The 27,842-nt window shown below is 41.1% G+C and overlaps 1 protein-coding gene across 4 annotated transcripts; it reads left to right on the plus strand.

The window, feature by feature from the left end:
* Nucleotides 1–255: 255 nt before the first annotated feature.
* On the plus strand, nt 256–27,738 carry PSEN1 (presenilin 1). Of its 4 annotated transcripts, XM_030451982.1 has the most exons (12): nt 256–362; nt 3,519–3,661; nt 5,391–5,515; nt 8,176–8,432; nt 9,989–10,130; nt 15,120–15,187; nt 17,602–17,822; nt 20,077–20,175; nt 22,445–22,531; nt 23,392–23,565; nt 25,611–25,729; nt 26,762–27,738. In XM_030451982.1, exons 3-12 carry the CDS (start codon nt 5,432–5,434, stop codon nt 26,915–26,917), a joined length of 1,407 nt encoding a protein of 468 aa, XP_030307842.1. In that variant the 5' UTR covers nt 256–362; nt 3,519–3,661; nt 5,391–5,431; the 3' UTR covers nt 26,918–27,738. The 4 variants fall into 4 exon arrangements, with proteins under 4 accessions (XP_030307842.1, XP_030307841.1, XP_030307839.1 ...); XM_030451981.1 differs by lacking the exon at nt 5,391–5,515 and having other exon boundaries at nt 257–362; nt 23,398–23,565; XM_030451979.1 differs by lacking the exon at nt 5,391–5,515 and having other exon boundaries at nt 279–362.
* The last annotated feature ends 104 nt before the right edge of the window (nt 27,739–27,842 follow it).

Consider the following 27,842-nt stretch of genomic DNA (forward strand, 5'->3'; position numbering starts at 1 on the left):
CAATACACAACTCCGGTGCCTCAGGCTGCTGCTCCTGAGGTTTCCCAGCGGGTTCGCTCCGTCTCACCGCTCCTCGTCCCGACATTTATTCCCTTGCCCGCCCTCACCTCCGCTTCCACTCTTCCGCGGAGCTGTCGGGGCGGCGGGTTCCTGGACCCAGGACCACGTCTGTGGGGTTCCTCCGCTGAGCAGCCCGTTCCGGCGGTTCCGATCCCGGTCCCGGTGCCTCCCGGGTGTCACCGACGGAAGTGAGGTCGCTGCGGAAGGCGGGGCCCGGGACGGAAGCTCTCGGGGCCGGGCAGGAGGGCGGTGAGGAGCCGGTGGCCGAGCCCGCGGGAGCGGAGGAGAGCAGAGCGCAGCAGGTCGGTCTGTCAGCAACCAGATAGCCCCGGACACGCCGCCGCCGGTCTCGGTAGCAGCGTAGGTGCCCCCGGGCACCTACGTAGCGTCCCCGCGGGTCTGGCGGGGCGAGCGCACTGCGCCAGCCGGAGCCGGGCCAGGGGTGTCCCGCAGGCCGGGCCGCGAAGAGCCGGGCCGGCGGTGGTGTGTGGTAGGGTCGGTCCTGACCCACGGCCGGGATCCTGGTCCGCTTCTCCGGGCCGGGTGGAGCGGGGCCGGGATGGGCGGGGTGGACAGGAGGCTCCGGGCTGGGGCAGCTGACGGCGCCGGGCAGGGGAGCGACCCTCACCCCCGAGGGCTTTCGGGGGGCCGGGAACCTCCACCAGCTCGGCTGCTGCGACGGGAGAGCGGAGCCCCGAGAGGTGGGAAGGGCTCCGTCCCGGGGTGGGGCTGAGGGCGAGGTCCGTGGGGTGTTTGGTGTCACCCACCCGGGAAAAGCCGTGGGTGCTGCCGCTGCGTGGTGAGGAGATAAAGCGCGGGTTAACCGCACCGCATTCGCTGTGGCTGACCGAGACTTCTCCATGGGGTTAAGGAGGCATTTTAAAGCTGGGCTGGATGCTGCAGCCATTGATGAGGTTAAATATAAACGCGTGAAACCCACACCTCTTGCCTCCAATTGTTCTTGCTAAGGGAAGCCAGAGGAAGCAAGGTAAAACCTGTTTGGGCAGAGTGTTTTAGCAGCTTTTCTAGGAAGAAAGATCCGTTTTGTGACTTGTTACAGGTAACACAACCGAAATTCGTGTCTGTTGAGGCAAAGTTCACTTCTAGAGTTCATTCATTCATACATTTCAGACTTGGGAGTGTTCACTTATTTAATAATAATAGAGAGTGAAGTTGTTAGGGAAGCTGCCTTGAATCAGTTTTCTGAGCTCTTGAGTTATCAGAAGGGATTTGTTTTAATAAACCATAAGTTTTGAGGCCTCTCAGGCACTGTCACCCAAGTTTTTGCACAACTTGCCTGTGTTTTATGCCCCCCTGTCTTCAGTTTCCTTCTGCTACTCAGTAGCTGGTTTTTTGTTTGGTGAGTTTGTGGGGGTTTTCTTCACCAGTCTTTAAATAGGATGTTGTGAGTTGATGCTTTGTTAGTTTTACTCATGTAGTTTAATTAGGATTTTGATACATTATTATGTGAAAAAAAAACCCTCAATTTATGTTTGGATAAAAATAGCCAACTTTTTCCTTTATGGGGGCCCTGTTACTGAGAATTTTTATGAGTAACAGCCTTAAGACAGCATTGCTTGTATTCTGTACTCCCACCAAAGAATTAGAGAGAAAAACCTGAAAAGGTGAAAGCAACATAATGCCCATTTATTGTCATCTAATCTTACGTTTCATTATATTTTAAATTAGATGTGATTAATTTTTAACTACAAATGTGCCAGAGAGCCATTTTAGTGAATACTTGCATTGTCTTTTTCCAGACAATTCATGTGCCCCCATTAGACTCATTAAATTGTTGCTGCTTCCTAATGGCTCTTCAGTGGAAACTATAATCCTGCTGAAGTTAGTAAGCATTGCTTGGTAAGATATGTATTTATCTGTACCTAAAAACAACTTCTGCACCTTAGGGTGCATGAAAATAAACTAAATTCCCTCTTTGAGTAAGATGCTGTCTTGCAGCACTTGTGGCTGCCCCCAAATTGAGAGGCCTTGCTTTGTGATGTCCTCCCTTGTATGAGCTTCCCCCATACATTAGTCGAGTGTACTAAAACAGCAGAAAAATATTCTTTTCTTTTTCTAGATTTGTTTTCTTCCATTTTAGTGAATAAAATTTACTGTAAAGAGGACTGATGAGTGCTGGAATTGGCACAAGGTATTAATCATAGATGTATTAATCATAGAATTGGCTGGGTTGGAAGGGACCTCAGAGATCATCGAGTCCAACCCTTGAACCACCGTTGCGGTTGTTAGACCATGGCACTGAGTGCCACATCCAGGCTCTTTTTAAATATCTCCAGACACGGAGAATCCACTACTTCCCTGGGCAGCCCATTCCAATGCCTGATCACCCTCTCCAGAAAGAAATTCTTTCTAATATCCAACCTAAACCTCCCCTGGAACGTCTTGTTGAAAGTCGTCTGGCAAAAGAGACCAACCCCCACCTGACTGTGTCCTTCAGGATTACAGGGGAGCTGTTTAGATTCTTGTCACCTTCTATAAGCTCCAGAAGCCATCTGTCTTCAGGGTAACCTGTCTTTCTGTTGAAAACTGAGGTAAAGAAGGTGTTAAATACCTCAGCCTTTTCTTCATCTTTGAATGTAGGTAGGAGCAGAGCCACTCAGGGTGGAAGTGAGGACTGGCACTCCACCCTTCAGGCAGTGGTTTATTCACTTCCCTGTGTTTTGTGTAACCAAGCCAGTGATTTTTCTGGACTTCCTCATTGTTTCTTAAAACTGTGTTTCTTTCTGGAATTTACGTAGTGACGTCACTCTTCTTCCTCTTCCCCCTACACTCCTTCAACCTGCTTTGTTGTGGAGCACGTGGATTATTCATGTTTGCATAGGAAAAAGTGTGTGACTTTTTAAAGGAAGAATGTATAAAGCTGTTAGAAGCTCTTTGTATGCATTTTGCTCATCCACAAAGCCTACCATTTGGGGAAGTTCTGGAGTCTCAGCTGAAATACTGTTTTGTATAGCTCTAGGTCAGTCTTAGACCTTATAGTATTAAAGATATATTCAGATTTTAAATGACCCAGTGTAACTCAGTCATCCTTGCTTGAAGATGCCCCTTAAGCCTGTCAGCATTTCAAAACTGAACAACTTGAGGCAATTGTACTCTGCTGAGAGAAAAACATAGAAGTTGTGCTCTCAGTGATCATTCAGTGCTTCTCCTCATTTGTTGCACAAGAAGGAATGGAGAACTGCTTTGCATTATTAGTTTGTTGCTGACTTACTTCCGTGGCTGATGAACTAGTTTGATAACACCTAGAAACTTGTATTTTTATGTGGGAAAATCCCTATTACAGCCTCTTAGCAATGGTGTGGAACAGTTCAGTATCATGGTGTAGGCAGAAAATAGTTGTCTTCGGTCTGCGTGAACTCTAAAAAGTGGAGTAGGGAGGGGGTGGAGAACTTGATCATGTAAGAAAAAAGAGTTTTTACACATCTTTTTTCTTTCAGCATCTCAAGAAGAAAGATCTGTTTCTGTAGAAAGAAGCGATTTCCAGAGGACAGCTCCAATGACAGAACTCTCTGCACACTTACCCCAGTTTCAGCATGGGCAGCTGACAGAAAACTTCCCTGATAACCACCACAGCAACACCGTATGTAACCAAAAGAAATTTATTGCCTGGTAGTTGTTAAATCAGGATGGATAATGAATTTAGATGGAAACACAGCTCAGAATGCTAGAAATCTGTTTGCTGGGAGTAGTTTTCTCAGTCTGGGCTGTTGTGGTGATAAGTAGTGCAGAAAGAAATATTCTGTAAAATGCCTGATGTTCTAAACTCATTATTATGTACAGATAACACTTCTCCCAGTTTAAACTGGTGTTGGAGTGACCAAGCCTTCAGGGGAAAAATAGGAAACGGGGTGGGATGCTCCCTTGTCAAACATTGACCTTTAAAGGAGCTCCCCATCTAGCCTGCTGTGCTCTTCTTGATTCACAGGTTTCTCAGTCAGACTCAGTTGAGGTAGAGCTTCATGCCTGCATTTTGTTGTTGCTGTTTCTAGAGGGCTGGTCCTATGCAGGAGGAGCAGCCCTGCTTTGTGAATGATTGTCAAGGTGCTCTCAAGAGTTCTTGTGGTTTTGAGAGGGGAAGGAGGAGGGGAACTCAAACATGAAAGTTTTATTTGACTGCTTTGAAAGATGTAAGCACGTAATTGTTGCTAAAACTGCACTTGTACTGCACGTGTTCTGATAAAACCAAGTATAGTGATCTCCCTGGGTGTGGTGCTCGGATATGTCCTGCTCAGTTCTTTGTTCCTGCTGTAGGTCTTGAATATCAGGTTTCCTTGTGACACTGAATGCTCTTGTGAGGCTGGGCCACTTGTAGCAGTGTTTGTGGCACTGATTTAAGAGCATATTTTGATCCCTGCTCTATTTCTATACAATCCAACATTAGAGTTCTGAAAAACCCTTGTGTTTGTCTCAGATCAGCATCCTGCTGTATCAGTAAAAATATAAAAAGTTTGAAAAGTAATTTTTAAATTAAGTCAGTTTGACTTAAGACCTTAGAGATTATAGGAACCGTTTATAAAAATAGAAAAGTGGAAATTTTCCTACTGCATTCATTTGTGCTTTTACTTCAGAGGGAATGAAAAAGGTTTCTCTTCATTTTGGACAGGTGACAGATTAACTTTTATTGAATACTTCTGCCAGAGGCAGAGCTCAGTGGTAAGCTGTGGGCTCACCATCCTTGTAGATAATTTGGTGATGCTTCTTCCCAGCAGTGGGGGACAGCTGGTTCTGTTTACTTCTCACTGATCAACTCTACTGATAAATAACTACTAAGTGTGCTTTTTCTTGCCATATTTAAATGTAACTCTAGGTGTAGTTTCAGTACTTAGTTGTAATGATTTTTCTCCCCTACACACAGCAGCTTTGCTTTATGTACATATGTACAGAAGTCCTTTCCTGCCTCAGTATGCCTAACTTTTGTGGCTAACACATGGGAAATCACCAAGTACTGTGATTTTTCCATCTCTCTTCTTCCAGTCACGCACCAAAGTTTTCAGCCCAGTCTTAAATATCTGTCACTCTGTAATGGTCTTTAAACATAACTGGTGTATGTGAGAACTAATGAAGTCTGTGTCTACTCTCAGACGAGGTCTGCTGCTGATTTGTTAATCTGGAATTTATTAATAAAATCTTCTTAACAAATATGCTAGTCTTTTATCTCTTGGTTCAGTGGCATTGCCCTGGGTTTGCTATTAACTGTTTTCCTGATAGATAAGGGAAAAATAAAACCAACCTATCATTGCTTTTGATACTGATTATTCACCTGAAAGCGCGTAGCTTGTTACTTACGTTTGCTTACGGTGTCACAACAGGTGTTACTGACTTTTTAGCTTCAGAATTTTCACTTTTAACTATGTCTGAGGAAAGTGAAGAGTCTGTTCCTTTGCTTCCACTTCAGCAAGAGTCCATGGCCTCTGCTCTGTTTAATACTGATCAGGTAGGATATGAGTGCACTTTGTTCTTTTAAGCAGTGGGGCATGTGCATGTCGTATTTAGCTACGCTTGAGTAGCCTGAGAGGAAAACTTTGTCTGGTTTTAACCCTGAATGAGAGAATAACTCTTGTAACTCTTTTGATGCTTATCTGGCTTTCATGCACTGTTTTAATATGCCAAGGCATTCTGTGATTGTGTCTTTGTTCCTAGCTAGTGGAGGGAATAAAACAGCATATGTAACTCTGATTTCTTCCAGTTTTCTCCGTACGTGTGATTTTACAGGGTTTTTTGTAGTGCTTTTTAATCAGGCTTTCCCTTTGGCTGCTTTTGTGTTTGCTTTGCAAAGCTGTAGATTTTGATTTTACTCTCCATGTTTCTGTGCCTAAGGCAGGGGTGCTTCCACATGCAGGACTGCTATTAGAGCAGCATATTCTGCAAGTGTGCAGAAACCTAAATACTAGGTCTGGTATCCTAATGAAGTGTTCCAGCACACTCACATCTCCAATGTAGTGATCATCTTGGGCAGTTTATTTGGACATGTGAGCTTATTGTTGTCTTGGAGACTGAAAGAAGTGGAGTATTTGCACTATAAAAGTGAGAAATGTGTTAGAACTACAGTCTGAACAGGAGGAGGTTCACTTGCAGCCAGCATCTCAGAGCAACTAAATATATATTAAATAAAGTATCTTTACTTCCATTCTGCCATATTCCTGGTTTTATCTGACTTTCAGAGTTTCAAATGAGGACTTTATGCTAGGTGATTTATAATGAATCTTTCACTTAGTAAGAATTAATATTCAAAGCAAAATCTTTTTCAGGACATAGTTTGAGTTAATGACACTAAATTAAAATTGAGGTTTAAACGTTTAATTCTAAAAGTCTGGATGCCTGCTAGTTTTAATTGCTTAATTTAATTGCTTTAATTGCTTAATTAAGACAATTTTAGATGTTTTTTTCCTCCCTTTATATTCCATTTCGTTTCTGAAAAATAAAGCAGCTTTTCTTAAGAGGACAGTTGTTGAAACCCTACAGAACCTGATTCTGAGGATACCACAAAAAAGAAGTAAACAGATAAAGTATTTGGTGTGTATTATTACTTTGTAATGTTTTGTAAAAGCAGATTTTTCATGAGTTCTGGAAGTTGTAAAGCTTCAGTCAAGGTTTTAGCACTGTCAGCGTTTGCAGTTCAAAGTCCAGAGGCTTGTGCTTCTTAATCACTTAAGTGCTTTTGAGAACCTCATTATGAGCTCCAGAACAACACCTCTTTTCTGAGGGTGGGGCTGAGGAAATCTTTGGAGATAAAGAATCTCCAAAATTGCCATTGGTTTATCAAAAAAATGCAGTGAGTTGAAGAGATACAAGTCAGCAATGATGTTTGGAAATGCTGTTAAGAATAGATAATGAGACTTTAAAATTCCATGTTTAGAGAAAAAAATAAGTTCATAGGAGTATTTAAGCAGAAATACATCATGTTCAGTGCCCCATCAGTTTTACTAAAAGGGGTATTTTAAAAGTATTACAAAAGGTGTTTTCTTTCAGTTTATTGTACAGTTTCATCTAAAGCTGCTTTAGTGCGTTTACTCAAACTGAACTGTTTGTAAATGAGTAGTTCTGAAGAAATTAAATTAATTTTTTAACTAATCTTTGTATTACATCTCCTATGTTAAGCCTTTTGAGTGGAGGGAGTGAGAGCAGTACAGCATTGGCTTTGGACATGGTAATGCACTAAAAAAAAAATAATGTATAAACTGTTAGGGGCACAAGGTTTGTGGCAACAGGAGGAATGCAGACCTGATCCTTTACTTGCAGGTGGTGTTTCCAGTGTCTGTTTTTGCATATAGTAATATAATTCCATTTAAAGTTTACCCCTGTCCTTGTATTTCAGTTGTACCCTTGATGCTTCATGGGGCAGTATGAGGAAGGCCAGGAAGCTTTTCCATGTTTGTTGACAAGAGTGGTGGAATTTCTTCAGTGTCAGTGAAAGGATGTTGCAGTAGTATGCTTAGGAAAGGAGAGAAAGAATCTGCATGATCAGTTCATCATGCTAGAACTTGGGGATCAAATCCCAGTATAAAGATTGAGAATTATTTGAGTTTGTTCACCATTCCTGTGTCATCATTCTCACTGAAAACATGGGAAGAGAGGATCTTGTGAAACTCCATTTTAGTATATATTCTGTGTACTGTAGTTGGAGTAGCATGGTAAGGAAAACAGAAATTTTCTTGTGACTTTTGTGGACTTAGGCTCATAAATGTCTGCTTGGTATTATTTCTAGGAATGGATGCAGGTAATTATTGACAAGCTACGAGTAATCTATTGCTACACACTCTTCTATCAACTGTGGCTTGGGCCAAGAGAAAAAGTTTTCTGTCTTTATTCAGCTTCTAAAATTCTATTTAAAGGAAAGGTGACAGAGGCTGTTGGACACAACCAACCCTCCTTTCAGCTGCTGTTATTTCTAATATCAATGCTTCTGACATAACCTTGTGCTCCTGTTCTTTTGATAACTACGTGATGCAGTTGATTACTGCTGGTTAAGTCCTTGGTGTGGCAGGTGTTCTTGGCAGTAAATATACCTCACGTTTCCTCCTCAAAATCGTTATGTTAGTGTACAAGAACATGACTGTGGGTAGTTGCTGAGGGAACTTCTTTTATGTGTTGCAGAATGACAACAGTGAAAGACGTCGCCAGGAGAATAGCGAGCGCAGAAGAAATGACAACCCCGAATCTGAGACCAACGGGCAGCCACAAAACAACATTCAGCATGTGGTGGAACAAGATGAAGAAGAAGATGAAGAGCTGACGCTGAAATATGGGGCAAAACATGTGATTATGTTGTTTGTACCTGTCACACTTTGCATGGTGGTCGTTGTTGCAACCATCAAGTCTGTCAGCTTTTATACACGCAAGGATGGACAGCTGTATGTATCATTTTTTTTTCCTTATCTTTTCACTGGACTCACTTAGATAATTTTCTTTAATCTCCATTTCTTCTGGTCTTAATTCAAGCAGGGAACCCTCTTGCCTTCCTGTTCTCCTCCACCAGCCCACATATATTTTTCTTTCATTCCTTCCAGAAACTAGACTCTATATATATGTGGTACTGCTGACGTCTGTTGTCTGTCTGGTGACCAGCTGGGATAATATCTCTGTTGTTACTGCTTGTTTCAAATCCTAGTCTTCATTTTAATACCTCAGTATGCCCTGTGATATTTATAAAATAAACTCAATTTTGAGCTAAAGCCATTTCAGTTGTACTTTAGTAAAATACAGGGATTTTGGAGAAGGAAAAAAAAAGCCTAACCTACTGATTTAAATGAAATAACATACATGACAGGTTCTGGTTTGCCAATGCTGTTTGAAAAAAAAATTCAAATGCAAGAGGAAGATACTTTTATGAAGTTCACCTCTGATGCAGTTACAGAAACTTTCCTAGCAGGTTTCCTGTATAGTAGTTCTAATGTTATTGGAGTGCAAAGTACTAATCTTGCAAAACAAACAAAAAACCCCAAGCATTTTCAGTGAAAGCTGGTTTGAAAGAGAGGAGACAAAGAAAGAAAAAAAGAGCCTGTCAGAAACTGCAGTGAATCTGTCTAAATGTTCCACTGGGAAAACATTTAGACTAAATTATTCAAAGTATGTTTGGCTTTGAAATGTTTGTATAATATAAGCATGTCATTAAATCATAGAATCATAGAATTGGCTGGGTTGGAAGGGACCTCAGAGATCATCGAGTCCAACCCTTGATCCACTCCCCCCGTGGTTCCCAGCCCATGGCACTGAGTGCCACATCCAGGCTCTTTGGAAATATCTCCAGACACGGAGAATCCACTACTTCCCTGGGCAGCCCATTCCAATGGCTGATCACCCTCTCCAGAAAGAAATTCTTTCTCATCTCCAACCTAAACCTCCCCTGGCACAACTTGAGACCCTGCCCTCTTGTCTTGTTGAAAGTTTCAATAAAACACAGAGTTCTTTTTCACTAAGTTGTTGATCAGAGAATTATGTTTATCTACATAATATTTATGGTGCTTCCTCCCTGTCTAGTAACAAAGTGCTTTTTCCCCCAGCTTGTGTTTAGAAGAGCGTTGAGCTCATACATAATTTTATTTTGTTGAAATCACTGGGGAACTTTTCACTGTAAATCCACTAGATGGTGTGCTTAGAAAGGTCCAGCTGCCCTGATAGTCTCATGGTTCATAGCATGTGAGTAATTGTATTAGGCAACGTGGAGTTGTTTTTGTTTGATTTACAAAGTAGTATAGAGTTGTAATCTAAGAGTGTAGGAAAGGCAAATCTTCTAAGGAAAAAAAATGTTTATTTATTCTTTTAAATTAAAGTTTGCCTTATATTATACCGTGCTGCGTTTCTGCACAGCTCTGAATTGAAAGATTACTGCAGTTTCATTAGATGTTGGCCTCATATCTAAAACATCTGTGCATTCAGTGGCATTTCAGTTGACTCTTTGTTGTTGTAGCATCTACACTCCTTTCACAGAAGAGACAGAAACAGTTGGACAGCGAGCCCTGAATTCCATTCTCAACGCCGCTATCATGATCAGCGTTATCATCGTCATGACCATACTCCTGGTTGTGCTTTACAAGTACAGGTGCTACAAGGTGAGTATAAATACAATTGGCTTGAGTAATTGTGCTGGTTTTAGCTAATTAGGATTGTATTGCTTTCTGTTCTGTGAAAGGTATTTGTGTGCTGAAATGTGTAGTCAAGAACTACCAAGTACAGACCTAGTTCTGCAGTTTGAAAGCTCTTCAGGACTTTGCCCTCTCCCTACCCTGCCCCTGGTGTAGAAAGCTCCCAGCACTGTGTAAGTGGCTCTGCACACCAGGCAGTATCCATATAGTGAGCACAGTGGCTCTAAAGGCACTTTTGTGAAAGTCTTCAGTCACAGAATGACATAATCCAGGCAAGTCCAGGCCTAGCATAAATAATTGCAATGTCACTTGCCTGGGAGTTGTTCATGAAAACTCCTAGTGGTCTTTTGATCTTAAGGACCTATTTGACAGGGCTTGGCATAACAGAACTTCCCAGTGTGCAGTCAGAACCTTGAATCTGTTTCATAGTTGTGAAACAAGCTGTGGGATCCATGCACTGGCACAAAGCTTTGCTCCATTTTTCTGTTTTCAAGAGAAAAAAATGTTTTCTTCCTGGCTGTGGATGCAGCCCCTTTATGAACTGTCTGTGGAGCAGCTAGGGAAAGTATTTCTGCCTGAATCTGCACACAGCTTGGCACAGTGTTTGTTGAAGTACAGACTCTTTCCTCACAGTGCAATGTTAAATCTGAACTGACAAAGTTTTCTTTTTAAACTGTCAATTCTCTTCATTCTAATGAAGTCAGATAAGTCACGTACTCAGCTAGGTTCCTTGGCAGCCAGTCAGTTCTCCTTAGGTGCTGAAGGCATCAACTGGTTTTTACTAAGCTTTTCAGATTTCTGACTTCCCTCCTGACCTTACAAAACACTGCATATTCTCCTTAAAAAATAATTATTGTAATAACAAAAAATTCATATTACTGGAAAGCATAAATTTCCTATGTTTATGTTTTATCCTAACTTAAATAAATAAATAACTTCTTATTTTTAGAATTACTAACAGAATTTAGAATTACTTACATAGAATTTCTATGCTGCTGTACCAGAATACTGTAAAATGTAGTTACCTGTTTGCTAAATTCCATTTTGCAGTTGTATATGTAGAATGTATTCTAGATTTTGGGGAAAGGAACTTCCAATGAAAGAATGTTGTAGCTCCAACTGGTAGTGGTAATTCACTTAACAAGAATTTTGTCTGAAAACTCCTTTGGAGAAAGGAAATACTATTTCAGCCTTCCTACTGCTAGTTTCCTGTGTTTCTCCTGTGTAAGATAAATTAGGCATGGTCCTGACTCCAACTCCTAAATCTGACCAGAAGCAGCATCTTTAAAGGTGATTCTGTTTGACAAGCTTTTCTTTTTAATGTATTTCATTCTCTGCATTCTTCATTGTTTTAATGTTAAGTCTGCCTAACCAAAATCTGGCTACTGCAGCTCATTTTAATTCTCTCCATTCTGAAGTCCTTAGTTTTTATTCAGGTTGTAGCAGGCAAAGCTGACTGTACCAACAACCAATTAGTGTAGAAGCTGTTGTCAAATGAAGAATGAAAATTCTTTAATTAGAAGGGAACAGACCAGTCATGGTAAGAAGGGAACAGTCATGGTATGCTGCTAGGAAAACACTGGCCAAAACTTAAAGGAAGTACTTTGGAAAAATCACTTGCATGAAAAGAGTCTGGTGATCTGGAAGATGCTGTAGTGAAAGAGATACAACAAAATGAGAATAAAACAAACAACTGTGTGTAAAATGCCAACTTATGTCAGCTCTTGAAACTACTGCCTTTAATACTCTTGATGGTAGTTAGGCAAAGTGTATGCAAACATCTGCTGGTCTATGCTTTTGGTCTTTGATGTTCTTAGCATTTTACTTGAATTAAACATCAGCATTTGCATTATTTCTTTCAGTAGTAAAAAAATTTAAGAGGTCATAGTAACAAAGAAGAGCTACAGAGAGAAGTCCCAATATTATTAAAAGAAGTTACACAGCTTGCTTTGCCATTTTCTTAAAATGGTTTCAGCTCACTTTGCAGGTAATAGAATTACTCTGTCAGGTCACTGCTCAGATGTATCAGTAACTTCACAAATTTGAAAGTTGGATTCTGTTTCAGGTACAAAAACTCTTTAGCTTTAGTTTGTTTTTTTTTTCCCTAAACTGCTGTGAGTGGTGACAGTTTGTTGGACTGAGACAGATACTTTGACAGTTTCCCTGTAGCATCTTTACAGGCAGCATGCTTATTACATCTGAGAAATCCTGAAGTCTCTTTGAGAGTACACAAGCAAATATGGAAAGCCAGTCTGTTAGATTAGCAAGTTAAATGACAGGTTTTATTAGGGTGAAGGTTGAGTTTGAATCTGTTTTAGTAAATCATAGAATAGTTTGGGTTGGAAGGGACCTTAAAGTTCATGTAGTTCCCGGCCCTGCTGCATGGCCAAGGACACTTCCCACTAGACCAGTCTGTCCTTGAACACTGTGTAGCCACAGCTTCCCTGAGCAAACTGTTCCATCAACACCCTTACAGTGAAGGATTTCATAGAATCATAGAATCATAGAATTGGCTGGGTTGGAAGGGACCTCAGAGATCATCAAGTCCAACCCTTGATCCACTCCCCCCGTGGTTCCCAGCCCATGGCACTCAGTGCCACATCCAGGCTCTTTTGAAATATCTCCAGACACAGAGAATCCACTACTTCCCTGGGCAGCCCATTCCAATGCCTGATCACCCTCTCCGTAAAGAAATTCTTTCTAATCTCCAACCTAAACCTCCCCTGACACAACTTGAGACCCTGCCCTCTTGTCTTGTTGAAAGTCATTTGGCAAAAGAGCCCAACCCCCACCATTTCTTCCTAATGTCTAGCCTAAATCTAACCCCTTCCAGTTTAAGGGTCTTCTCCCTATCACTACATGTCCTTGTAAACAGTCCTTCCCCAGCTTTTTTCTTGTAGCTCCCTTCAGGTACTGGAAGACCACTGTAAGGTCTCCCCAGAGCCCTCTCTTCGTCAGGTGAATGGCCTGGAAGTGTATCTTCTTTCAGCCTGTCTTTACAGGAGAGGTGCTCCAGCCCTTTGATTATCTTTGTGGCCCTCCTCTGGTCTTGTTCCAACAACTCCATGTGCTTCTAGTCTGTTGGGGGGCTCCAGAGCAGTACTCCAGGTGGGGTCTCACACGAGCAGAGCAGAGGGGGAGAATCATCTCCCTTGACCTGCTGCCCACCCTTCTTTTGATGCAGCCAGGGTACAGTTGGCTTTCTGGGCTCCAAGCACACACTACTGGCTCATGTTGATCTTCTCTTCAGCCAGCATCCTTAAGTCCTTCTCCTCAAAGCTACTCTTAATCCATTCTCCACCCAACCTGTATTTGTGCTTAAGATTGCCCTGACCCAGGTGCAGGACCTTCTGCTTGGCCTTATTGACCTTGATGAAATGGGCATGGGCCCACATCTCAAGCCTCTCATGGTCCCCTGGATGGCCTCCCTTCCCTCCAGCATGTCAACCACACCATGGAGCTTGGTGTCATCAGCAAACTTGCTCAGGGTATGCTCATTCCCACCATTCATGTCTCTGACAAAGATGTTAAGCACTGGTCCCAGTACCTACCCTTGAGGAATGGCACTCATCACTTCTCCATTTGGACATTGAGCCATTGACCACAACTCTTTAAATCTGACCATTCAGCCAATTCCTTATTCCCTGAATGGCCCATCCATTGGAACTGCATCCTTCTAACTCAGAGACACTGTGAAGTGTTTTGAAAGAGGCAGTGTGAAAGAGCAGAATGAATGCTTCAAAAATGGCTGAGAATATTAAAAGAGCTTATGAAAAAGCTAGTATTAGGCTAAATATATTAAATTATAACTGTAGTAACAAGATTCTTAGTTTGCTGGGAAGTCCTGAATGCCTTTTGTAAACATTTTTAGTCTGTGTTTGTAAACTTTTGGTCTGTGTTCATATGGGCTTGACTTTTAAATTCACTTCTGCAAAATACTTTTAAAACTATAACAGAGGATGCTCTACCACACATCTCTCAAAAAAGAAATAGATAACCAGTTTCTGAGTACTTTGATCTATGTACATGTGGTGTACGTGTGATTGGTGTTCAATTATAGCTAATTAAGCAGTTAATTTTCCACTGAGCCTGTCTGCTCAAAACAGAGCTTCTTGTGCAGCTTGAATTTCAAGATTATTGCTTCTAACTGGTTGTTGACTTGCAATATTTGGTCTGGTTTGGTAGATAAGATTCTGTGCTGGGAATCTGACAAATACATGTTTCGTTCCCCATTCAGAGATTACCAATGTAACAGAGCTCTTCAATCTTAATTTTCAATTTTCCACAGTATATTCAAAGAGTGTTGTGCACTTTCATCAGTGCAAAGTCTGAGTAGCTGTCAGTTCTGAGTTTAAAGCTGTGTCCTTCTTAGTTTAAATCTGTGTCCAACCAGAACTGCTTTTTCTTAAATTGTTTGCCCTGTGCATCTGCTGTCATATCAAAATTAGGTATTGTTTGCATAGATGATTGATAAAGAAAATAGAAATCCTCATATAGTCATTTATTAGTGATATGCTAGGTCTGAATTTCAGCAGATAAGCACTGAAGATTTTTCAGTTCCAGCATTAATTCTCTAACTTCTGAAAATTATTTGCAACCAGAGCAGACAAAAAATGGCAAAAAATCAATTGTTTTCCATCTGTGTTAATATTTGTCACTTCTGCTATAGATTGTTATACCACTATGATCAAAATGGCCAAAAAATACACAAACAGTAGTTTTCATTGTATAGAACCTCTGCTTAAAGAGCACAAAGAACTTGGAGTTTGTAAGTTAAATTAAAATATGGTATGTATAGACTAAATATGAACCTAGATACAACCAAATACATAGATCTCAATTTTTTGCTTTAATCAAAAGGGAAAATAGGCTTTAAAGCCTTTTAAAGTGATTATTAATTTTTGAAATGTCAAATCTAAAAAAACCCTGTACTGATATTTGATATTTTTTTTCAAGGTGATCCATGGTTGGCTTATAATTTCTTCTCTTTTGCTGCTTTTCTTCTTCTCATTCATCTACCTGGGGTAAGTGAACTAAAGCTATCTTCCATTTATTAGTTTGTGTATGTATTTTTTTTAGAACTAACCTTTCAGTCTTTAGAATGATATAGAGTAAGCTATGGCTGTAATTTCTTGTGTTTGTCTTATATAGGTTCATGAGAGTATACATAAGAAAATGTTGTGGGTTTATACTGCATCTCATAGAATCATAGAATGGGCTGGGTTGGAAGGGACCTCAGAGATCATCGAGTCCAACCCTTGATCCACTCCCCCCGTGGTTCCCAGCCCATGGCACTCAGTGCCACATCCAGGCTCTTTGGAAAGATCTCCAGACACGGAGAATCCACTACTTCCCTGGGCAGCCCATTCCAATGTCTGATCACCCTCTCCAGAAAGAAATTCTTTCTCATCTCCAACCTAAACCTCCCCTGGCACAACTTGAGACCCTGCCCTCTTGTCTTGCTGAGAGTTGCCTGGGAAAAGAGCCCAACCCCCCCCTGGCTCCAACCTCCTTTCAGGGAGTTGGAGAGAGTGATGAGGTCTCCCCTGAGCCTCCTCTTCTCCAGCCTCAACACCCCCAGCTCCCTCAGCCCTTCCTCACAGCAATTCTGCTGGATCCCTTCACAGCCTCCTTGCTCTTCTCTGGACCTGCTCCAGCACCTCAATCTCCTTCCTGAGCTGAGGGGCCCAGAACTGGACACAGGACTCAAGCTGTGGCCTCCCCAGGGCTGAGCACAGGGGCAGAATCCCTTCCCTGGACCTGCTGGCCACGCTGTTCCTGATCCAGGCCAGGATGCCATTGGCCTTCTTGGCCACCTGGGCACACTGCTGGCTCATGTTCAGCTTCCTGGCAATCCAGACTCCCAGGTCCCTTTCTGCCACTCTGTCCCCAGCCTGGAGCTCCCCATGGGGTTGTTGTGTTGAACCTCATCCCGTTGGGATCAGCCCAACTCTCCAGTCTGTCCAGGTCCCTCTACAGAGCCCTCCTGCCTTCCAGCTGATACTGTACAGGAGATATCCATTACATATGCATCACCAGAATAAGTTATCTTCCAGAGAGTAGCTTATTCTGGTGGTCTATCTTCTGACAAAAGTTTCACAACAGTATGATTCCAGGGCAGCTGTTTATATCATGGCTTTTGGTGTGTGCAAAGGTTGTTTGCATGGGAGTGGCTGAAAAGATTTACCAGCTCTCTCACTGGAATATATTCAGTGTTTTTCTTTTCAAATGAAGAAGCGTGCCTTTGTCCAGACATCAAGAAAAATTGTACATAATACTCAGGATGAGCAACCTGACCATGGTTTCTAACTAGAGATATGCCATGCAGTCACAGTCTGTGTGTTTCTGTTCCACTTGATGGCATACACACTTCTCTTCGAAGCAGATTGTTTAATTTGGTCTCTAGGGGAAGGAAATGGTGTTATTTCAGCCCCTGATTTTTGCCAAAAGTTATCTGTGATGCCTTGTTTGGCATCAGTATTGTCTCTAACCTTGGTAACACCTTTTGAATTCCAAGAAAGTGTGTCCTGCACAAGGCTCACTTTCTTTGGGTTTGGGTTGGAGCTGGCACTCTTTTCCTTAACCTGTCCCTGCAGCCTCACAGCAATGTTGGCTTCATTTTGCAGAAGTACAGTGAGTGAGGAGCTGGGTTGTGGACCAATTATAGGTGATGGCAGGAAGGAGCATCCTATGAACACTGTACAGCCCGAAGGCTAGCTAACAACTAGGGAAGGAAGACATTTCCTGTGGAAAGCATCAAGCACATTCCAAGGTTCTTAGTGGCTTGATGTGTTTGTAGCAGCAGAATTTACAAGCATCTGTCAAATCTGGTGACAGCATATTTGTCTGTTTTGGCATATTAGTTATTGAGGGTCTTACTTGGTTTATAGTATTTAGTATAACAGAGTGGGATAGGTCTTCCAGATAAAAAGAAAAAAGCCTTTTACTTTAGTGTTTGTAGTGCAGAATAAAATAGAATAACCATGTATATCTTATTTTGAATTTAACAAAATGTTTCCATACTACAGGCAGCAGGTAAGTAGAAAGAGATCTGTTAGCATGCCTTTAAAGATCTGTTATAACCTCACAAGTTCTTACTCTTCTTATTCCTTAAAAATCATAAGCATAATCAAAATGACTGTTTTTTCAGTAGTGTAATTTCCTGACATTTTCTGTCTTGTTTGAGGAAATAGAACATTAACAAAAACTTTCAGAAAGGTGAAAGAGTTGGTGTGAAGCAAGCCCTGATAAAATTGACCCCTTTGTGAAGAATTGTTGAGTACTAATCTGAGATACAGTTTTACATTTCTGCCACTACACTGACTATGAAAATTAATTAAACCAAAAAAAATATTCCAAAGCTTGCACCTGTAATGTGTTTCTGTTATTCTAAGCAGATGCAGTCCGTGTTAATTCCCATGTATTTGCTTTATTTTAGTGAGGTTTTTAAGACGTACAACGTTGCCATGGACTACATTACAGTGGCACTGATAATCTGGAACTTTGGTGTTGTGGGAATGATCTGTATTCACTGGAAGGGTCCTCTGCGGCTCCAGCAGGCGTATCTCATCATGATAAGTGCTCTCATGGCCTTGGTGTTCATTAAGTACCTTCCTGAGTGGACTGCATGGCTTATCCTGGCTGTCATTTCAGTGTATGGTAAGATCTGGGGTAAAGCCTGGTACCAGATAACACAGTGGGAACTCTTTCTGTTCCTTAACTCCTTTCTGTTCCTTAACTTCTTGTTTTTCATTTGCCAAAAAGCGAAAGAGAGGGGTGGAGGTGTCATCCAAAGTAGTGGATAAAATGATTGTAGACTGCAGAAATGAGGATAATTATCTAAATTGAGATCAGTCCCCTGCAGCTGAGGGGTTTGGGTGACTGTTTGATGCCATCTTTTTTTGTATGTTTACTGGACTTTATAGATTCTTTGGGGAGGACAGTTGAAGTGATTGAAGACATGAGGGTTAAGAGACATATGCTACCATTTTGTTCTCTTCTGTGAAGGTGGAGAGCTTTTGGTTTCCCATTTTCCACAAGAATCTTTGGAAACTATTGTATGTTCAGAACTTAGCAAGGTGTTGTTTGGGTACAGTTCCATACAGGTAGAGATTCACCCAACCTGTGAATTGCTCCATGGAAAGAACACCCTGACCCATGCCTCATGAGATAACAAGCAGGAAGCAAGGAAAGATTAAAGGCAGATTTTGTTGCTCAATGTCATTTTATGTTTAGAAGGATATAGTTGCAAGATCTGATGATTTTTTTGTTTGTTTGTTTGTTTTTTTTAATAAAAAGAAAACTGATTTGCATTACCCATTTTTTCAGAGAGATGACTGAGATATCTAGACGTAATTTTTTCATAAAGCTTTAGAGGGCACTGGATACTTTTGCTAAGAAGATCATTCTGTACCCCAGGTACTGATTCAGTTCCCATGCAAGACAAAAATCCAGTCACTTAGACATAATTCAATCATTGCAGATTAGGAGCATCCATGAAGATGTGCTCATAACTTGATTTTTTTTTTTTTTTTTGGAAGCATGTAAGTGTGATAAATAGATAGTCTGAAAGTCACTGATGATGATAAAGACCAAGGATCTGTCCAGTTGTAGAACTGCAGGGATTAATAAAATGCAATTAGCTCTGGTAGGTCAGTGTACTCTTTAAGTGTCCTTTTTCTTCAGAGGGAAGCAAAATGTCCCTTGTGTGTATGCTTATAGATCTTAAGAAGATCTGCCCATCCCTTCTCCCCACTTCAAATCACTGGAATAAATCTGAGTATTCCAAGCATTCGGCATTCATTCAGTGATTATAAACCAGAATGACCCTTCAGATTGTATTCCAAGACCATAACTTTGTTGTTTTGAGCAAAAAGGAAGGAAGTTTGAAAGGCCCTGACCCCATGCTAAGAATTCTTCACTGGAGCAGGAGCAGCAGGGGTGCAGTTAGCTCAGGCACAGAAGGACAAGTAAGCTGCTACTTCCAGTCAGATTTTGTTTGAAATGAATTTAAAGACACACAGTGAGTGCACAGCTGCAAAAGGTAATAACAAAACTCATATGTAAATGCTACAGATTTCTGTCCAAATACCCAGGCAAGGGAAAAGTAGCTGAGGTGGTGGAGTTGAGGATTTCATGAACAAATTATCCACACTCAGGAATACATTTTTCTTCATGTTATTCTTCTTCAGCTGTGGATGAGTAACTCATACAGTCATCTTCTTTTGTAAATTACTTCTTTTCAGCTAATTTTTACTTGTTTACCTAGTTTCTTACACTGTCTGATGAGCAAGAATTGAAAGAAGCAACAGAAAGCTGCTTGTTTTTTTCTTATTCTAAGTGTTCTTTTGACACCTCTCAAATCTTTGCAACTACAACATTTTTTGCAATGCTTAATAAACATGGGTTTTTTTCCTCTTCTCATGTACATCCATTTTTTTTCCTTAAAATGGGAATAAATTAGCAGTCATGCCTACTTCATCAAAGTTATGTAAGCCCCACTTAGGTGTTGGCCTGAAGTTTGTTTTAGCATTAAACTTGGCTTAAGAAAAGCTTTGATAAAAGCTTCTGGGTATTTCCAAGATGTTAGTTCAATAGTGGCTTTTGTGAATTCTTTGCTTTCAACTTGCAAATCAAAATACAGACACAGGTGCATTTGCAGTTGTGTTTTATCTTAATGAAGAACATCACATTTTAAAAACTTATATACATATTACAGTAATATGTAAATTATAGTGTACAACTGAGACTATTAAAAAGTATTCCTGTAGTATACTGACTTGTGGCTAGTGGCTCTCTCAGAAGTCTATTTTCAGGGTAGCATTTTATCCTGTTACCAGTCTCTGCCAGCGTTACAGAAAGACCTTAAAAGTATGCAAGCAGTGATGTAACATCTCTCTGCTCATCCTTCCAGATTTGGTTGCTGTCCTGTGTCCTAAAGGTCCTCTTCGTATGCTAGTTGAAACAGCTCAAGAGAGAAATGAAACTCTCTTCCCAGCACTTATTTACTCTTGTAAGTATATTTCATTAAATTCCGACAATCACCCACTCAACTGAAGTGATTATTCTGATTTTTCTTCATTTTAAGGTGATGCTTGTTAGCTGGAATTCTTAGTCAGTTTACTTGACCCTCAGTTTTCCTCTCACTGTTGGACTAAAAGATGTGGAATGTCATTTGGCTAAGATCTTTAAGGATAAAAACCAGTGTGTTTTGTTACAAAATACAAACAGGAAACATGGTAAACCACCTTGTTTTGGCCAAAGCAATATATCATTTTAATTAATCAAGCCCAGTCAAGGGGAATACTTGTTTTTAAAAAATAGTCATCAGCTTTCAGAGCTTTAATAACTTGTGTATTATTGGAAGGGAAGGGAAAGAAACTGCCAGGTAGAGATTCATTTACAGAAGTATTTTGTCCAGGGCTTGTCTTTTTTAATATGTTGTTGCTCTCTGCAGTAGCAAAAAAATAATATACTGGATGCAAATTCCTGTTATGACCTGTGTATTACCTAGAGAATCACAGAATCCTTCTGGTTGGAGAGGACCTTTAAGATCATAGAGTCCAACCATTAACCTCACTCCTCTGAGTTTAATGCTAAACCAATTGCTAAGCACCACATCCACTCATCTTCTGAACAACTCCAGGGATGGTGACTCAACCACCACCTTGAGCAGCCCGTTCCAGTCTTTGATAACCCTTTCAGTGAAGAAGTTTCTTCTGATACCCAATCTAAACCTCTCCTGGCACAACTTGAAGCCATTTGCTCTTGCTAGGATGAATAGTTGCTTGTTCCTAGGGAGAAGGGGCTGACCCCCACCTCACTACAGCCACCCTTCAGGTAGTTGTAGAAGGTGATGATGTCTCCCCTCAGCTTCCTTTTCTCCATAATAAACAACCTTAGATGCTTTTAATGTAACTTGTTATCCAAACCCTTCACCAGTTTCATTTCCCTCCTCTGGACTTGCTCCAGCACCAGAGTGTCTGGCCCAAAACTGAACACAGTATTTGAGGTGTGGCATCACCTGTGTTGAGTACAGGGGAAGAATCACTTCCCCAGTCACACTATTTCTGATACAAGCCAGGATGCTGGTGGCCTTCTTGGCCACCTGGGCACACTGCTGGCTCATGTTCAGCCAGTTGTTGGTCAACACTCCCAGGTCCTTTTCTGCTGGGCAGCTTTCCAGCCACTCTCCCCCAAGTCTGTATTGATGCATGGGATTGTTGTGACCCAGGTGCAGAACTTGCATTATTCAGATCCCTCTGTAGAGCCTTTCTACCCTCAGGCAGATCAACATTCCCTCTCAACTTAGTATCATCTGCTAACTTCCTATGGATGCACTTGTCCAGATCACTGATAAAGACATTAAAGAGAACTGGGCCCAGTACTGAGTCCTGGGGAACACCACTTGTGACCAGCTGATAGCTGGCTTTAACTCCATTCACTGCATAAGGTACTGACCACCTTCTTCTCATCCTTGGTCAATAATGTTTTCCCCTGCATCTTCTTAGTCCTCCTTTTGGTGCTAATATATTTGCAGAATTAATAATAACTCCAGTCTTTCTGGAGTTCTTTGTTGCTACTCGTAGTCATATGGATAAACAGTGAAATAGGTTAATCATAAACCTTTGTAAAGCAGGAAGTGTGTTGTAGACTCACTGGCTATTTCAGGGACAGGTTTACAGTAGAGGAAGATGAGGGGTTTGTTCATCTGTCACCCTTGCTGTGTTTTAGTGATGCTGCCTGTTCTGTTCTGTGAGAGGAGAGGTTAATGCTGAAAAACCACATACTTCACTTAAAATGCACCATTTAAGTGTGGCAAAGTTTCACTACCTCAAGATTTTAGAATCCTGAGTGATATTGTGGGCAGATGCTGCATCTGAATTTAAGTTTTCTCAGTATCAGTCCTAATAGGCCTTTTTACATGCATATAAAATAACTGATTATTGGAAAAAAAAATACTTGATTCAGATTTTCAGAGCAGGCCCCATATATAGAAGTAATTTCTCTGGCAACAGATGCTGCAGTTTTTTTCAACAGCTAAATCTTTTAACCATCAAAATCTGCAAATGCACATTGTGGCTGTGTTCCAGGTATTGCTGTAGTTTAATGAGAATAAAATTGCCTGCTGTAAAAGGTAGTTGTATCAAAAGGAAAAAAAAAAAAAAAAGAAGAAGAAAAAAGAAGGGATTGATGCTAACACTATCTCAAAATTGCATACATCTGAGAATGTGATTAACTGTGCTGGTCTGCTTTGGTTTGTTTGTCTGTTTTTACAACAGCAACCATGATATGGCTTGTGAACATGGCTGAGGAGGATCCAGAAGCCCAGCGGAAAGCTTCCAAGAACTCCACTTATGATAAACAAGGTGAGTTGTTCTTTAAAAAAATCATTAAAATTGTTGTATTGTTGGAAAACGTGTTTAGGGAGACTTGCTCTTGAGCTTTGTAAGTGTTCTGGTTGCTGTGGAAGAGTGAAAGCATGGAAGCCCCATTAAGAATGGTGAGTCTTAACAGACCTAACCAGTCTTAACAGACTTCAGAAACTTCTCACTTATTGTGCAGTTATTATTCTTGCATTAATTTGTCTGGGATTCAGGATGTTGGTGGTGAGGTGACTGAATAGACAAATACTGACTGAGCTCAATTGCTTGTCAAATTGGGATTATATAGTATAATGCTAATTTATTTATATTTGCATTGAGCAGAAATATGCCTATCCCTCCTGGCTATGCAACTGGTGTGTAAAACATGGGATTTATTTACATGTATTATTAGGGCAGAGTTTCTTTTGTTGTTGTTTTGTTGGGGTTTTTTATGCTTGAAAGGAGTGAATGTACATATAACTCACTTTTCTTTTTTACTGGAAGATTAAGCTGTCAGTAGTAACTGAAGAAGCTAATGAAATATTAGATGAGTTTCTTTCTTAAATGGTGATCTTTAAATCAGGTCAGCCCCAAACTTCTGTTATATCCAAGTACTCCTAAACACTAGGATCTGAGCACAACGTGGAGGTGCTGTCACTGCAGAGTTCACATTGACTCCTCATTGTCTCAATAGGTATCAAAATCCCAAGTCTTGTAATGGTGTGTGCCAATATTGGGTGTTGCTAAATATTATGGAATACCTTTTTTTTCCTCATCCTTTTCTGATCTTGCTTGTGGAGAGACTGTCACCCTTTAGCAGGCATGTGTTTGAAGCAGGTCTTAAATGCCTTTCTTCCTTTGAGCTCCAGCAAACCAGCCTCGGAATGAAGATGCTGGAGCAGATGATGGTGGCTTCAGTCAGGAATGGCAACAACAAAGGGACAACAGGATAGGACCCATTGAATCAACACCTGAATCACGTGCTGCTGTTCAGGCTTTACCCAGTAACTCACAAACCAGTGAGGACCCTGAAGAACGTGAGTACAGACTGCTGTGTCTGTAAGACTTAGGAAATCTGAAGCTTAGTCTTTCTGACTCTGCAGGTACAGCATGCTGTGAGCTGATGCAAGCTGAAGAGCTGCTTTTGCTTGTAATGAATTCTGACATGCCTCATAGAGGGTTTTGGTTTTTTCTTAACTTTTGGGTTTGCTGCAGGAATGAGCAGTGTTGGCCAAACTGATGTTCAGTTTGATACCAGACTCAGAAGTTTAGTAGCACAAGTTGCTTTCAAACCATTGCATTGGCTGCTTCACACAATGTTCTGCTTGTGGAATTCGAGGCCCTGTAAATGCAGTCTTTAACCTTTTTATGCCTCATGATTCAATTACTGTAATCCACTCTGCACAAAGCAATGTTTAAAACCTGATTGGAGACTGAAATGAGTGCAGAATGCCAGGGACTTGCTTATTTTCCTCCAGCACCTTGCTGAGGTGCAGTATCTTTGGAGAGCACATGACATCAGTACTTAGATGTTTAACTGACTCATGATTTCCAGTTGGAGTTTAAGCTGGTATTAGATTTGCAAAGCTCTAAATAAATTAGAATTTGCCTCTCTAAAATTGTTTGATGCTGCCATATTTAGGAGGTACAACTGCTTCCTCTGATCCTCAGGTGCTCCCTCTGTTTAAAAGTACAGAGCCTTCTACTGAAAGAGTGATTTTAAAATTTAGTTTGTCACTAAAATTCCAAATGCAAAGTGTGGTGCAAATCCATTTGCAATTACAGAGCTCAAAAAAATAACATTGGGAATTCTGGCTATTTTAACTGTGTAACTAAACTTCTTGTCTGGCCAAAGAATTGTCTCCTTCCTGTATTCCTACAGCAAATAGTAATGACAGATGTGCAGTGATCCAGTCAGACTTGTCAGCCACTGTTAGCTTACTAGAGGTCTGGAGTAGCTTAGTAGACACTTGGAGAGTTCACTTGTTTGGAAAGAGTTCTTGCAGTTGTCTTTGCCTATTGTTCTGTCACATTAAAATCAAGCATCCAAATCTGTTCAGCAGTTAAAGAGTTTTGAATGCTTAAGAACTTCCCATGACTGCACTGCTCTAGAACCATATACTGGAGGCCTGCTGAAAGAGAGTAGGGTTGCCTTTTTTTCTTTTCTTTTTGCCTTTTTTCCTTTTTTGTACTTTCTTTTTTATCTCAGCGATCAACCAGACATACAGCTCTGTTTTGATGCTCTGTAAGTCCCTCTTAAAACTCTAAAATGAGTTGTGAGCTGGACTGTAATCAAGTGACAAAGTAAACAATAGGCCAAATGAAAACAGATGGTGACCTGATGTTGGCTTCTTTGGCTTAATATCTTGGACTAAAAGCTCAGAAAGTGAACTGGTGTTCAGAAAATCCTTGTTACTTTGTTTGCAGAAATAATTGAGTATTATGCTACCAGATTTGTTGCTAGGATGGTCATTACTATTTAAAAGGTTAAGACTTTAACCCATGAGTTTTCCTAAACCTCACATCTTGCAATAAATAAGTTGGGCTTATTTATTATTAGGCTTAGAGATAGGCTCTGTAGTTACACACAAGTGCTTTTTATAGAACTAACTTAGTAAGAATTCTATAGGAAAATTGGGAAAGTAGTGGAATGTTTTTTGGGGCATAGGATTCTAGTTAGAAATAAAAGATGATTTGGAAGTAGCTTACTTGTTTTCCCCCTCTACCTGTTTAAAGAAATTGTACTTCAATATTTGGTTGAATATAACATAACAACCAAAAGTGGACACCTCACCCCCCAACCAACATAATTATATCTGAGATTGAATATATTGATTTTGTATGTACAGGAGACAAGGAATATAGAAAAATTCTAGTTATACCATGACTTAATCAAGTGCTGTAATGTCCCTAAGCCATTTTATTTCTCAAGACTTTATCACTTAATTAAGGAATGCTACTAGTTTTGAAAATAAAATGCTCTTATTAGCAAGACTTGTTGATACCCAATGTAAAACTGCATTATTTTCTGTCAATTACTGACTGTCTGATGCTTAATACTGCCTTGTATTCACTTTTGCAGGAGGAGTAAAGCTAGGTTTAGGAGACTTCATTTTCTACAGTGTTCTTGTTGGCAAAGCCTCTGCAACAGCAAGCGGGGACTGGAATACAACTTTAGCATGCTTTGTAGCCATATTAATTGTGAGTATAATGTAATATGATAACAGGAGTAGTTTCTGTTGTTCATAGAATCATAGAATTGGCTGGGTTGGAAGGGACCTCAGAGATCATCAAGTCCAACCCTTGATCCACTCCCCCCGTGGTTCCCAGCCCATGGCACTGAGTGCCACATCCAGGCTCTTTGGAAAGATCTCCAGACACAGAGAATCCACTACTTCCCTGGGCAGCCCATTCCAATGGCTGATCACCCTCTCCAGAAAGAAATTCTTTCTCATCTCCAACCTAAACCTCCCCTGGCACAACTTGAGACCCTGCCCTCTTGTCTTGCTGAGAGTTGCCTGGGAAAAGAGCCCAACCCCCCCCTGGCTCCAACCTCCTTTCAGGGAGTTGCAGAGAGTGATGAGGTCTCCCCTGAGCCTCCTCTTCTCCAGCCTCAACACCCCCAGCTCCCTCAGCCCTTCCTCACAGGACTTGTGCTGGATCCCTTCACAGCCTCCTTGCTCTTCTCTGGACCTGCTCCAGCACCTCAATCTCCTTCCTGAGCTGAGGGGCCCAGAACTGGACACAGGACTCAAGCTGTGGCCTCCCCAGGGCTGAGCACAGGGGCAGAATCCCTTCCCTGGACCTGCTGGCCACGCTGGTCCTGATCCAGCCCAGGATGCCATTGGCCTTCTTGGCCACCTGGGCACACTGCTGGCTCATGTTCAGCTTCCTGGCAATCCAGACTCCCAGGTCCCTTTCTGCCACTCTGTGCCCAGTCTGGAGCTCCCCATGGGGTTGTTGTGGCCAAAGTGCAGGACCCAGCATCAGGGACAAAGTCATAACTGCCACATTTTTTCTTTGGAATTCATTTATTTGGTGACCTGACTTAAAGCTTTGATTTTCATTGACTGTACACCCATCACTTACGCCTTTGGTGTAGGACTGTATAAACTGTAGCTTTTATTTCTCTAGGGTTAGTGTTTTTATATATATATATAATCTTGTGCTTGTTGGAGTTTCCTAATTTTCCCTTATGTTTTTGTTTTGTGTTTTTTCTTTTCTTTCCCTCAGGGTCTGTGCCTTACACTTCTACTTCTTGCCATCTTTAAGAAGGCCTTACCTGCGCTTCCCATCTCCATAACCTTTGGGCTAGTCTTTTACTTTGCTACAGACAACTTGGTGCAACCCTTTATGGACCAGCTAGCATTCCATCAGTTTTATATCTAGCACCCTTCATGCTGGTATTCTGTGGATATTTGTAGCAAATTTGGGAGGAGGAAAAATGTTTTTCCTGGAGTTCTCAAGTGAGGCTGAAGTTTAATGCTCAAGATTCTAATCCTGAATCATTACAACTTCCTCCGGTGTTTTGGTTTTTGTTTTTTCCTGAGACAAGTGCTGCACTGGGCACCACCTGAGTTTTTCTGTGTGAAAGTGGCTTCTTCCTGATGACTGGTCTGAACCAGGTGCTGTTATATCAGAGGTAATCTGATACCAATATCTCTGGTAAGGACCACCTGAGTGAAAATTGCTAAGGCTTCCACCAGCAATGTGATCTCTTACCACAGGTTGATTGTTTCTGCATTAAGGGTGCTCAGGACTTCCTTGATGTTAACACATGGAACTTGTCCCTGTAGCTGCTTGAGGAGAGAGAACCCAATTCAAACTTCTTCAGCAGTGACATTTTGACAGCAGGGTCCTGACTCTGCTTTGTGTGATGAAAAAGGACTTTGTAGCAGTTTGACAAAGGGAGAAAATACTGTCACTCTGAGAGTGCTCCACCACTTCATAGCCTCTGTGCCTGAGTGTGCTTGGTTTAGTAAATTTAAAAGCCTTTTTTATTTTTTTTTTTCTCACACTGGACCTAAAGCTCTTCTCAGTTTTAATACTTTGTATTCTCAAGCATGGAGTGCACCTTCTGTACGCCTGCTCCCGTTTGTGTAGCTACTTCAACTTGGACTGAATAATTTGGCATTAGTGAATCATAAGGTCCTAATTTGGATCCTGGGTTCTAAAAGGTTAATAAACGACATTAAAAAACAATTTCAGGACTTACTCTTTGTGCTCTTGCAAATCATTTTGCTAGAACACTGTTTCAAACCCTGTGTTTGAGAATAGTCACTAACAGCACGGACTGCATTGTTGGTAAATGTTC

The sequence above is a fragment of the Calypte anna genome, chromosome 5A (assembly GCF_003957555.1).
Source record: "Calypte anna isolate BGI_N300 chromosome 5A, bCalAnn1_v1.p, whole genome shotgun sequence".
Classification (NCBI taxonomy): Eukaryota; Metazoa; Chordata; class Aves; order Apodiformes; family Trochilidae; genus Calypte; species Calypte anna.